Source organism: Neopsephotus bourkii, unplaced genomic scaffold (genome assembly GCF_033783945.1).
Source record: "Neopsephotus bourkii isolate Nb327-2 ecotype Australia unplaced genomic scaffold, CSIRO-AGI_Nbou_v1 NB_1524, whole genome shotgun sequence".
In the NCBI taxonomy this organism is placed as follows: Eukaryota; Metazoa; Chordata; class Aves; order Psittaciformes; family Psittacidae; genus Neopsephotus; species Neopsephotus bourkii.
In genome coordinates this window covers 406324-419208 of record NW_026902000.1, presented here as the reverse complement: position 1 = coordinate 419208, position 12885 = coordinate 406324, and the positions used below count along the sequence as shown (strand labels likewise).

Below are 12885 nucleotides of genomic sequence, written 5' to 3'. Positions count from 1 at the left end.
TATGAAGGAGGAGTTTGCACCACATGGAGTTTCATTCTCAGCTGCTGATTTAGCAATAAATAATAGTAATAGCAATGTTTTATCCATGTCAATAGAAAAATAATTTCCAAGTTCAACAGCTATGGTCAAATTATCATCTTCTACACATTCAACACAACTGCCAGCCCCCATGCACCTCTCATGCCCAGGCTGGAATCACTGGTTCCCTAAGAGGGCATGAGTTTTATCTCAGGAGTTGCTCTGCTTGAATCTCCCTCTCCCATTCCACTCCTGTGCAGTCAGCAGCAGGGAGCTGCAGCTGGACACATAAGCCCTTGCCACCCCCTATCGTCACCCAATAAAAGGCTCTGAGTGTGGGGGAATTCAGGAATCCAGTGGAGCTTATGCTTACACATGAAAAAATTAGGGCGAGAGCTTCTGAGGAATGTGTTAACAAGACTTAGCTGAAGAGGTAGTAATTGGGAATTTCAGTCATGGGCAATGTTACTGGGACGTACTTTGTAAACACCAGAGTACAACCATGGGCCATGCAGAATCAGTACATGGGTAAGTGAAGCGAAGTCAGCCAGCTGAGAGGGAAGGAAAATGAGATGGTGGTGAGGGAACCTGGGAGCAGACCAAAACTGGATACTGATGAAGAAGGAAACTGAAAAGGAGTGGGCTGAAGTGAGACAGAAACAAGCTAGCTAAGGAGAAAGCCATGCCTTTGTGAACTTCAGCAGCAGTTCAGTTTGTGAACTTCAGTCAGCAGCAGCTGGAGACGCAGTTAGAAATACGGCTATAAAGTAAGTCCCAGGTGCATCCAGGAAACAACAGTAGGGATCAACACTCAAATAACAATTGAATGCCCCAGGATGAGCTTAAATGAGCTCCTGCACCCTTAAAGTGGGGGAGGAGGTAGGTGGATTCAGGTGAGGCTGGTTGTGGCTATTAAGGCTGTTAGTGGGTGTCCTGGGTTTAGCAGTGGCAGTCATTTTTCTCCTTCTTGGTAGCTGGTGCAGTGCTGTGTTTTGACTTTCGGGCTGGGAAAAGTGTTGATAAAAATGTTTTGGTTTGGCCAAGGACTTTGTGAGCCTCATGCTCTGCCAGGGAGGAGGGGAAGCAGGGAGGAAGTAGAGACAGGACACCTGACCCAAACTGACCAGAGGTATTCCATACCACAGCACGTCATGCCCAGGAGGTAACTGGGAGTTACCCGGAAGGACAGGGGGTCGGCCGGGTCGGACTGGTGGTTCGGCGCGTGGTGTTGTACTCCTTTCCCTTGCTATTTTCTGTTATCATTGTTGTCATTGGTGGTAGCGGTGGTGATTCATATTGTACATTAGTTGCTAGACTGTTCTTATCTCAGCCCGTGGGAGTTGCATTCCTTCGATTCTCCTCCACATCCCTCTGGGAGTGGGGAAGGGGGGGCAGCCCCTGGGGAAGGGGGGGGGGGGACTAACGTGGGCCTCGATAGCTTCCAGCCTGGCACCACTCACTGGGAGTAAGTGCACAAACTGTCTGGCAGGGTTTAAACCACGACAGTGGGAAAGAAGGATGAAAATATGGAAGAAGTTTTCAAATATTTAATAGACGAGCTGTGGTCATTACATCAGTATAGAATGGTTTGGGTTAGAAGGGACCTTAGAGGTCATCCAGTTCCAACCTCCCCAAAAATGGGCAGGGACACCTTCCAGTGGACCAGGTTGCTCCAAGCCCAGTCCAACCTCGTCTTGAACACTGCCAGGGATGGGGCAGCCACAGCTTCTCTGGGCAACCTGTGCCAGTGCCTCATCATCCTTATAGGAAAGAATTTTCCAACATCTTATATAAATCTCTCCTCTTTCAGTTTAAAGCCATTACTCCTTGTCCTATCACTACATGTCCTTGTAAAAGGCTCCTCTCCAGGTTTCTTGTCAGCCCCGTTAGGTACTGGAAGCTGCATTAAGGCCTCCCTGCAGCCTTTTCTTCTCCAGGCTGAACAAGCCCAACTCTCTCAGCCCATTGTGGTATGACTTGTTCCTTTCAGTAATAAACTAAGGTTTTGTTGGCATTCAAAGGGTGCTATAAAAACTCTCCAAAACAGAAATAGAGCCTCCATGGTTAGAGGATCTTCTTGTACCAATGCTGATAAGCCAGTTACCTTTAAGTCGGTTACATTTAAGCCATATTGACAAAATGACATTTTGATAGTTTCATCAGCCAATACAGATACTTTGTTAAGAGATCTGAGGTCCTGGTATTTCAAACCAGCATAGCTATACTCATGAACTCCTGAACTGTAAACAATTTGAAAGTCTCTCCATTATTCAGGTGTATGAAACCAGTTATGACATTAAAGTTTCCTTACACAGAGCAAACCAATAAAACTCATGCACATAACAAAATTCTGGCTTTTTTAGGTACCATTAAACGGGATTTTTCTATAAGTACCATTAAAAAATATTCTACAGAGTACTTTACAAGTGCAATTCTCCAGAATAAAAGTATGTGCCAGTTTTTATGCCTGTGTTCACTGGGATTATTTAAGTAGTTTATCACATTTCTGGTAAAAAATACACCTTATAAAAGTATGCATCTACAGCTCTGATGAAAGCCCAAAATACCAGGTTTTGTGGCCATCTCTTAATAACTTAACACTGTCCTGAAGGGAGCATAAGGAGTCCAAAAACCCACCCATCTTTCTCAATATTGAAATCAATTGTTTGGTATTACAGAAATATGTCTATGCCAGGCCAACCAAAAACCTATTTTTTTTTTTAAAAAGGACCTAGGGACCCCACTGACTTTTATCTGAGAAACATTGGTTAGGTCACCCCTCAAATAGTGACAGCACCATGGGGCACTTTTTACTGTTTATATTACTTTCATTGAGCTACCTTCAGTCCAGGGAGAAGCCCCACTGTGGAAAGATGGGACTCACCTAAAGCCAATGTACCTGCAGCATCACTCTTGTCTAGGAAGTTCAAATACAAGATAAGCATATTTACAACAGAGGCAACATACAGCTATAATCAGCTGCTTTCCTGACAGGTACAACATTCCTTTTATTTTGGTGTCAGTTACAAGGATAAAGCAGTCAATTGCAATTTTTTATTTACATGAATTGAGAGTTCAGCTTGAAGTCAGAAAAGCTGATTTTATGCTGTCTTCCAAGCATGCACCACTCACTTCAACTGGCTTTGCAGTTCAACAACAACAGAACAAATTTTACCTTTTTTTGGGTGTTTTTTTCAGAGATAATATCGTAAGTCCCATCACTGAATTCCATGATTTGTTCACTTGGGAAAATACCTGTAAAACACAGGAAGACCCTAGCCTGAGCCTGCAATAATCCACTGATTAAATTTGAGAATGACTTTACAGACCAAAAGCATCAAAATAAAAAAGGACATTTTAGGCTTCATGGCAGTTGACAACTCTTTATTACAAGAATGAAACATTGCAACAAGGTGTTGGATCATTTATTGAAACTAATGTTTGCATAACTTTCCAGTGGTTTGAATTTGTATTTGTAACATTTCAGACTTATAAGAAATAATAAGGGAAAGCAATACCCCTCCTTTGTCTTTTTTTTTTTTTTTAACATGCCTGTGTGGCAAGAATGGTGGAAGTTTGCCAAGGGTGGTACCATCTATATACATTTAGGAAAACATGCTTGCTGTGGGCGTACAAAAATAAAATTTATTTGTTAAATTACACATAAATATAAGGTACAAATGTATTTTTAAAATACAGATAAAGATAATCACACTTGCATTGTGTACATATGAAAATACAGTATTTTAATATTCAACATACACAGACACATTTATGATAAATGCAACTAGTTGGCAATGCCAGTTCTTCTCAGTCTGGGTTGTTGTTTTTTTTTTGTTGTTCTTTTTGTTCGTTTGTTGGTTTTTTTCTCCAGTTTTCCATAAATATGGAAAAATAGGCTTTTGAAACAATTAGTTCTGCCGCACATCCTGCAGCAGCTTGTTAATTTCTGCCACCAGCTCACTGGCATCCATGAGTTCGTGTTTCCCATCACTGAGGTGGTTGAGCATGTTGTCGAAATCATCCTCTTCATAATTCTCTGGGATCTCCTCCATGGCTGGCAGCCATTTGGAAGAAGGCTGCACGCCCGAGTGAGTCCCCAGAGTGGGCCCGTTGTTGGCAGGATTCTGGAAATGTGTGCTGGCTGCCCAGGCTGCCACCCCCTGTGGATAATTCACAGTCTTGGCTGGCAAATGTCCCTTCCTGCGCTCCAGTGAGCTGGAGCGATCCATCTCATTGCACTCTGTGTAGGCATCTAGCGAGGGAGGCAGCAGGCGCTGGAAGACGCTGCTCATTTCAGAGAGGAGAGAGGAGGTGCAGGTGTCCCCCGACTCCTCCTCGCTCTGGCAGTCTTTACCAAACGTTGAAAAGCTCTTCTTCTTCTCGCTGGTGTCAGAAGGCTGTGGATCTTCCTCGAGGCCCTGCTGCTGCTGCTGCTGCTGCAGCTGAGCTGACTGGAACTCCTCCCCAGGGATGAACATGTTACTTCTGTAATCGGAGGAGGGAGAGGGAAGTGGGGGCATCCAGCACTGGTCAGAGTGCCCCAGAACCCGGCACTCCTCCGTGCACAGCCTCATCGCTGCAAGAGAGAAAATAGGAGAGTAAGCATACCCCATCCTATTTAAATACAGCTCAGTTGCAGGGACTAACACAAGGACTGAACTTCTCCAAAGGTGTTCAAATCCAGTATTTGGGTTCACTTTCTGTGTGAAGGAAGGTGGCAAATACAGATGGTCTGGATCCATATGCACTTCCATTTCTGAATGGTCTTTACATTATGTATATTTTGACCATAAGAATTTTTTGCCCTAATCTTCTATCAGTTAACAGTTAAATTAGCCAAACAGAATAAGTTTTTTTTTCTATTTATATACTGAATACATAAGAAATGTGTGCAGTCATGCCCTGTAAGTTTCCCTAGCTTTCTCATCACATTACCCATCTGGCTCTGGATCCACTTAGTTTATCAAAAGATACTTTTTGTGACGGTGTAAGCAAAACTGAACTTTGTATTTCAGCTTAGGTCGTAACAGAGATTGATAAAGTCCTACTGTCATACTGTCAGCGTTATTTATCTCTGTGCTTTACACAGCCTACCATATTGTTTGCTTTCCTAATGTCCTTTCAGCTCCTTGGAGTATGAAATTTCTCTGTGTCTCACATGTGAGAGTAAGAATTTCTTCAAGAATACAGGTTCAGGCTACAGGCTGGATATTGCACAAGCTCTTGCAAATGGCCTGCTGATCCAGTGAGCTTTGAGCAAACAAAGCAACCTCAAGAATATCAGTCACTGAAGTTTTGATCTAAGGGACTGAAATGCCTTCAAGTGCTTTGCTCCCATGTATGAAAAGCACATGTGTACTGATTTACAAAAAATTCCTAAGTCATCCGTGGTGCCTGGATGAGCTCTCAACTCATCCCAGAAGGTGAGGATTACTCTTCTAATTAAGAAGGCTCCTGTAAATTAATGAGAGACTTTCAGTGGTTTAGCACTTCATTAGCAGTGAAGGTTGTCTTATTGTGAGTTTTGTTACTGATGCTATCAGGATTGGATTTGGTATCAAACAACAAATTCTGACATTCCTGAAAAAGGATTGAAAGATGCTTTGAGGAAATTGAATGGTGTCACAGTCCGTCCTTAAATCAGGAATAAATAAAAGGAAAAAGCAAAGATGTACAACATTATTATATCATCATCCCCCCTCCCCCCCCCCGACTTAAAGCTTATTAGTGAAGATTGAGAAACAAGACTTTCAAGGACAGTTATTGAACTTTTTGATCGTGTAATTTTTGTTCGATGGAGTGGCTCCATTTCTTTCCAGTTCCACCTTAAAGAGACAAACTGAAAGGATTTTTTCACAGCATTTTGCCTGTGTCCAGACTGACAATGCAGAAACATTTCAAAATGGAGAACAGGAAACCTCCAGGAAGTTCTTTTGCTGTTTATTTGTTTGGACTGCAGATCAATTCAGGTTTCATCTGAACAGGTTCAGCATACATTATGCTCCATTCCTGGCAGTGTTCAAGGCCTTGAGCAATCTGGTCTATTAGGTGTCCCCGCCCATGGCAGGGGATTGGAACTGGGTGATGTTAAGGTACTTTCCAACCCTAACCATTCTACGGTTCTGTACTTAGTTGATGGATTAAGACCTTGCAGAGTGGCAAGCAGACATGTAGGTGACATTAAATGCTCACTGTGATATCCCAGCCCAGCTCTATCTGCACTCAGCAGGAGTTTTCCTTACTTTGAATGTGATTAGCTGGGCCCTTTTTGAAATCCCAGCCCTTGGCTTTGTCTTTAGAGAGAGAACTGCAAGAGCTGAAAACCAGTCCTGGGTATCCCAGCTAGCAAAGAGGAAACCACTCCCACCTGTGGGTAGCCCCTGGCTGCCCATTGAGAAGGGGACAGCTTTTCGTTGGCAGCACCAGGGCTGGATGCCAGTGCAAACACCACTCGAAGTTCCCCTGGCAACTGAGAGCTCCAGCAGATCCCTCCTTGCTAATCACAGGGGAGAATGAGACATGCCTCATGCTAGCTGGCAAAGGAATAAATAGTAAGAGCAGGGGGAAATGAGAGTAAAAATATATTAGTACTCCAGATTTAGGTTAAAGGTTCTGAAAAAATAAAAACCAGTAACTCTGCAAGACCTCCAGGTTTGAAACATTGAGTAAATAAGACTAATTTGAAGAGGTAGATGAATGCCTGAGTAGGTGATAAAATGTCTGGAGCAAAATATGCAGAGGAAATTTTAAAGCTAAAATGTGTAAGAAGAACAAATTAAACTGTTGGGGTTTACTCTGGCCTAACAGTGTATTTCTCAGGGTAAACTGCACCAAGGTCAGGCACAACCCCTCACCAGTGTTTTCCATAGTAGCAGGGGGAAGGAGCAGCTCTGCAGCTCCTCTCCTCCAGCCCTAGGCAACACATGGGGGTCACTTTAGGAGGGACTATGTGCTGCACTGCCCCAAAAGCAATGTGCCTCATGTATAAGATGACTTTACTAAACCTTTTAAGTTTGGTTCAGTGAGCGATACTGAGTTACACAGCCCTGACAGTTACACAGAGAAAACTAAACATGATCTGAAGTGTATGATCAAGGGTACAACCAGTGGCTGTGTAATTATTAAAGCAACTACGAAATTCTCATACCTGTACTCAACATGATTTCCCATAGACTATTATATTGAACTTATAACTGGGCATAAATTTAAAAGTGGTACTTCATACACATGAATATGTACATGTGTGTTTATCTTACTTTCACTCCCCCTATTCTAGCTTTTTGTTTTACTTCCCTGTGCCCCTGAATTGTACCTCTTACATTCTTTCTTCTAGAAGTTATGACTTGCAAGATTTACAATCTGGGACATATTTAGATCCTTCCATTGCCACCCAGTTCATTTTTCAGTGTGAAAAAATACACTTTCTTCTCCATCCATATTTGTAGACTACTCACAATCCAGGTAGAAGTTTGTATTGTATGAACAAAACCCACCATGGAAAATGTTATCTCCCAAATTATAGATCAGTATATTTTTAACAAACCACAACTGCCTGGCTCTGCAAAAAAATCCACCTAGTCATTAAAAGTCTAAGAACATGGAGCAGATTGTGATTTGGGGGTAATTTAGAGCCAGCTCATGATAATGTGAATAAGAGAAAAAAGTAGAAATTACTCTGGGTGGATTTTAGTTGTACCTGAGGTTTCGTTTTACTATATATGTGAAGGCTTCAGCTCAGTATTTATCATGAAGCAGAGTAAAAAGGAAGGAAACAGAGGACTTGAAAGCTAAAGAATTTTTGCTTTCTCAGTAGTAGCTTTATCAAACTGACAGCCAGGCAGCAGTGTAAATAAACTGGTCAGCTTCCATTGTGCTCTTACCTGCAGGAATTCTCCCATCTGTAAGGAAAAGGTCACTGAATCCTTCTCCAAGAAGTCTGTCAATTGGAGACTCTCTTCCCAAATCATAATCACTGTCTCCAGCTTCACTGTCACCCCGGCCACTGTCTTTCAAGCTGAATTTATCCATATCTTGCAGGGCATATCTGTGAAGAAAATTGTGGGGATCATGGAATTAGATTATCTCACACACATATTTGTATTAAAACTACGGGTCTGTTTTCTGATGCATATACATGCATACGTAGCAGAACAGTCCAGATTCTTACCTGTAGCTTCTGGAATACTTGTTTCCTCTAAAACTTGGCCTTGGTTGATACTGGCCCTGGTGAAGCATCGAGAGAAGCTGGGAAACCTGCTAAAGAAAAGGTGAGAAGACTGATTCTTTGAAATGAAAGCTCAAATTCCTAGTTGTGAAAAAAATTAATTTGCTTCTCAGATTTGGTTTTGGCTCTTTTTTCCTTTAAAGTTGAATTAAGTAAGCCAAATACCTGCACATATATAATGCAGTACAACAGACTATTATGTAGTACAGTGTCTGCCACAGGAAACATCTGAAGACTTTGTACAATGAGGAATACACTGCTGTTCATCAGCCTCTGAACTCATAATAATTATTTCATTAACAAGTAATTAAACTGAGGCAGAGTTTTGTTTTGTTTTAACACATCAGAATCAACCCTTTACCATTCCAGGATCCTAATTCAAAACTTCATTGCTGTACATATAAATTTACCAGGACAGAATTCTCATTTAAGCCATTACAGAGCATTTGCAGTAAAAACCGATGGGTAGTCTCAAGTTTGAGATGTTATGACTATGTATTACAACAGCTGTACTTAAACTGTGTCAGTGTTTAGCTTTTAGATCTCTATCCCCAATAATGAAAGGGTTTCCTGCATGTTTCTCTATATAAATACTCTGGCACTCTTTCTTAAACAGAGGGAAAAGAAGGGCAAGGAAGACAGTACAAGTGAGCAGTAAATCAGAGCTAAGCACTATGCTACACCCCATTGTTTTGACCTTACAGGGAAGAACCAATAAATACGTAATCTATAAATAATAGTTTTAATCCTGTTCCCCATGGTAATGGATTCAGTCGATATTGGAGTAAAACTGCAAAGCTGTGATATCTACAGAGAAATCCATCATACATCCTCATTAGCCATAGACCTAATTGGTCTCACAGGTGGCATGCAGAGTACCTCAATGCTTCCCAGTGAAGGCGTAAGTGAAGGGATGTGCAAATGGAGGTGTGGACCTTACCTCAACAGCAGGAGTAGCATGGGTGAGTTCCAGTGAGAAATTTTCAGGCACGTGGTTAGAGGAGATTGTCACCAGGCTGTTGAGTGATTGGTGGCTGTGGTGGCTCTGCCGGCTGCTCATTTGTCCCCTTTCCAGAGTCGGAGATGATGATGGAGAAGCTCTGTGGTGAGATCTGATGGGTAAAGTGCCATTAACCGTTGGCACTAATGTAATGTCCCCTTTGTGAATCTGTCTTGAGGGTCGCTTTGGGTGGTGCTGGTAGGTCGATTCTGCCACACGACAGTTGTAAGACCTGGTGTCCTTTTTTTCTCGATTACATCTTGTGGCAAAAATGACCATAATGACCAACAACACAGCACATATTGATCCCAAGGATATAATCGTTATCATGGAGACATCCAGGGAGGGTTGGCTTACCAAAGTTGCTTCTGTGCTTGCAAATGAATAGACATACTCAAAAACGGTACATCTGAGAAGTGCTTTAGTACTAAGCTGAGGACTGCCCTTATCCTGGACGATGACAAAAAACTCCCATTGTTTTGCTGGAACTGATTCAACACTCACATTGATAGATATGTCACAGGTTTTGGGATCCATCACAAAGATGCTGTTTTCCTTGTCAGCTACTATAGAGCAGCTGAGTTCAGAGTTCATACCAGAGTCTCTGTCTGTAGCCCTTATCCTGGTGACAAGAAAGCCAATTCCAGCATCTTTAGGGATTGAGATTTCTGCTGTACTGTTGCGTAGTGCTGGCCCCACGATGACAGGAGCATTGTCATTTTCATCAATGATGGTTAGTACTACTGTGGTATTGCTAACAAGCTGCTGACTCCCTCCATCCCTAGCCTGAACCATGAAGGCAATTTGATTTACTTCCTCATGGTCAAAGGTTCTCAGGGCATAGATCGCCCCATTGGAGGGATCAATGGTCACATAGGTGGTTATAGAGCCTCCTAAAATATAGCTCTCCAAAATAGTGTACGTCACCTGGCCATTGTCACCTAGATCTGGGTCTGTGGCTGTGACTGATGTAATGTATGCTCCCGGGGAGTTATTTTCCAAGATAACAACTTCGTATCTGTTTGTCTGGAAGCGGGGTGGGTTGTCATTTTCATCACTGATTTGGACAGTAAAGTGTTTCACTGCGGAGAGACTGGGCGTTCCCTTGTCCTCTGCTATTACAGTCAAGCTGTATTCAGATCTCTTTTCCCTATCTAGAGTGGCATTAGTCAAGATTAAGTAGTTATTTTCATAAGTCTTTTGGAGTTTAAAGTGGCCATGTCCATGGAGTTTGCAAATTATCTCTCCATTCACACCAGAGTCCTTGTCTTGCACTCTGACCAGGGCAACAAAAGTGTCCAGAGGTGACCCTTCAGAAATGTAAGCCACCTCCTCTTTCTCTGGAGACATCAGGTTTAAGTTAATTTCAGGTCTGTTGTCATTCACGTCCACAACTTTAATTATAATCTTGCAGTGAGCTGGAATGGAATTTGGCCCCAAATCCTGAGCCTGAGCATCAATTTCATAGGATTTGGTTACTTCATAGTCCACTTGCTTCAGGAGGGTGAGGTGTCCTTTTTCTGGATCTATATTAAAAGTCTCTATAATTTTGGCAGACACATGACTACTAAAGGAGTAGACCACCTTACCGTTAGCGCCCTCGTCTGGGTCAGTGGCATTGAGGTCTATGAGCAAAGTCCCAACCGGAGAATTTTCTAGGAGCTGAATTACATACGACTGTTGCTCAAAAACAGGGCTGTTGTCATTGGAATCAGAAATGCTTATTTTCAGGAGGGATGAGCCAGACCTCTGAGGCACCCCTTTATCTGAGGCAGTGAGCTGGAGTTCGTAACTTGACTTCAACTCCCGGTCCAGCTCTCTAACCACAATCAGCTCCGCATACTTGGCACCATCAGTCCTGGTTCTCACCTCAATTGTAAAAAAATCATTTGCAGAAAGGGAGTAAGTGTGCAGGGAATTGTCCCCTACATCTGGATCAAAAGCGCTGTCCAAAGGGATCCGTGTTCCCACTGCTGCACTCTCTGATATCTCGATAGGAATAAGAGCTCTGGAAAACTGGGGAGAGTTGTCATTAATATCCAGCACTTCAACTTCAACATGGAACAGCTGCAGATGTTCAGTGGGCAGAGTGATCACATCAAACTCTATGGAGCAGTTTAAGTTTTTCTGGCAGAGTTGCTCCCGATCAATTTTAGCTCCTATGCTGATCTCTCCGTTATCCTCACGGACTACAAGCAAGGGAGAATTCCCCCTCTGCATGGCTCGAAATCGTACCGAGGAAGGGTTAGGCATTTTTAATAAAACATCAGCTACATCCTCCGTCAGTCTTGCAATTACCGATCCGATTCTCTGCTCCTCATAAATCCTGTATTTCAAATTCTTGCCCAGCACAGCCTTATTGAAAGATATTATCATCAGTGCAAAAATGAATATAAAGTGCATTTTACCGCCGACTCGGTGCATTTGTAAGTTTTTGCAATTCATTTCTCCAAGCAAGTTAAAAAGCAATTATCGCGGCTGCCTTCCGTACCTTAAACCCTGCGAACATCTGGTCCTTCCAAACTTGAAAACGCCTTTTCTGCTCAGCCAAGGATTAATATCTCACCAGATCAGAAAAGTTTTTGGGTTTTTTTTTTATATATACACACCGTTCCAGGACATCCAGGTACAAGCCGTATGCAATCCACGCGTTCTCATTTGACTCCCCGCTCCTCTTCCAGGACGGAACGTGTCGGGCAGGCAGCGGGCTCCTCTCCCGCCGTGAGCATCCAGGGACGCCGGGAAGCCCGCGGGACGCGCCGCGGGATCCACTGCCCGCCCGGCGCCAATCCCCTCTTCACTTCCCTCCTCTCCTCTCCCCGCTCGCGCCGCACTAAGCACCCTCCCTCGCCGGCTCCAGCCTAAAAATCCTCCGCAACTTCGCTCCAACTCCCCAGACAAAGCTTTTACCCGCCGTGTGCTGAGTCCCGTCCAGCCAATCAGCCCGGGGACAGCCCGGCGCGCCGAGGCGGGGGGAGGAACGGGATGGGGGGAACCTGGAAGGGGGCGGGGGGGACCCTGTGGGGAGATCGGGGAGTGGGAGCGGGAGGGGGCGGCTCCTCCCCCAGCCCCTGCTGGCCGCCGGTGTGCCGCCGGGAAGGGGAAGGGGGGGGCACACTTACGCACACTCACACAAATGACTAAACCGCAACTTTAAATCAACGCCCCCCTCCTTTTTCAGGACACTTTCAAGCGGGGTTTCTGGGTTTAATACCTTCCCTTCCCGCCACGAAAAATGCGATCGCGCCCTTTCTCCTTTACGTACTTTTAGGTTGTCTTAACTAACTCGGAGGCTTTCAGTGCGTTAGGTTAGTAACCGGGATGGGGGGGGGGGGGGGGGTTAGAGGGGGAGGTGTGCCGCCTCCCGCCTTTCGCCAGCCATGCCTTCAGAGCCTTTTCCTGCTCCGTATTTATCTATTTACCTGCCTCTCAACACCCATGCTCCTGTGTGGAGCAAAGGGACATCGCACCCTCCTCCTCCTCCTCTCCAAGTCAGTAACGTTCTGCACACTCCTGTACGCCCCCTGCTCCCACCGCCCGCCGCGCTGCTACCTTTGCCCGAGCTTGGTTCTCCCGTGTGTGTCTATGTGTGTGTGTGTGTATCTGTATCTGTGTCTGTGTGTGCAATTGTCTCTGTGCC

General features: G+C 44.1%; 1 protein-coding gene across 2 annotated transcripts; it reads right to left on the bottom strand.

The window, feature by feature from the left end:
* Positions 1–3871: 3871 nt before the first annotated feature.
* On the bottom strand, positions 3872–12279 carry PCDH18 (protocadherin 18). Of its 2 annotated transcripts, none has more exons than XM_061369929.1 (4): positions 9186–12279; positions 8189–8277; positions 7902–8065; positions 3872–4597 (listed from the first exon to the last, which is right to left on the bottom strand). In XM_061369929.1, the coding sequence occupies exons 1-4, from the start codon at positions 11688–11690 to the stop codon at positions 3930–3932; spliced, it is 3426 nt and encodes a 1141-aa protein (XP_061225913.1). In that variant the 5' UTR covers positions 11691–12279; the 3' UTR covers positions 3872–3929. The 2 variants fall into 2 exon arrangements, with proteins under 2 accessions (XP_061225913.1, XP_061225914.1); XM_061369930.1 differs by having other exon boundaries at positions 8189–8274; positions 9186–12278.
* Between the last annotated feature and the right edge of the window lie 606 nt (positions 12280–12885).

What these genes read in the sequence shown, in the direction of transcription:
- PCDH18 (XM_061369929.1), bottom strand. Translation starts at nt 11,690, where the DNA reads ATGAATTGCAAAAACTTACAAATGCACCGAGTCGGCGGTAAAATGCAC. An exon ending in ATGCTACTCCTGCTGTTGAG is followed by an intron (nt 8,278 to 9,185) that starts GTAAGGTCCACA and finishes CCTTTTCTTTAG; the next exon opens with CAGGTTTCCCAGCTTCTCTC. An exon ending in AGATGGGAGAATTCCTGCAG is followed by an intron (nt 4,598 to 7,901) that starts GTAAGAGCACAA and finishes TCTCTCTTGCAG; the next exon opens with CGATGAGGCTGTGCACGGAG.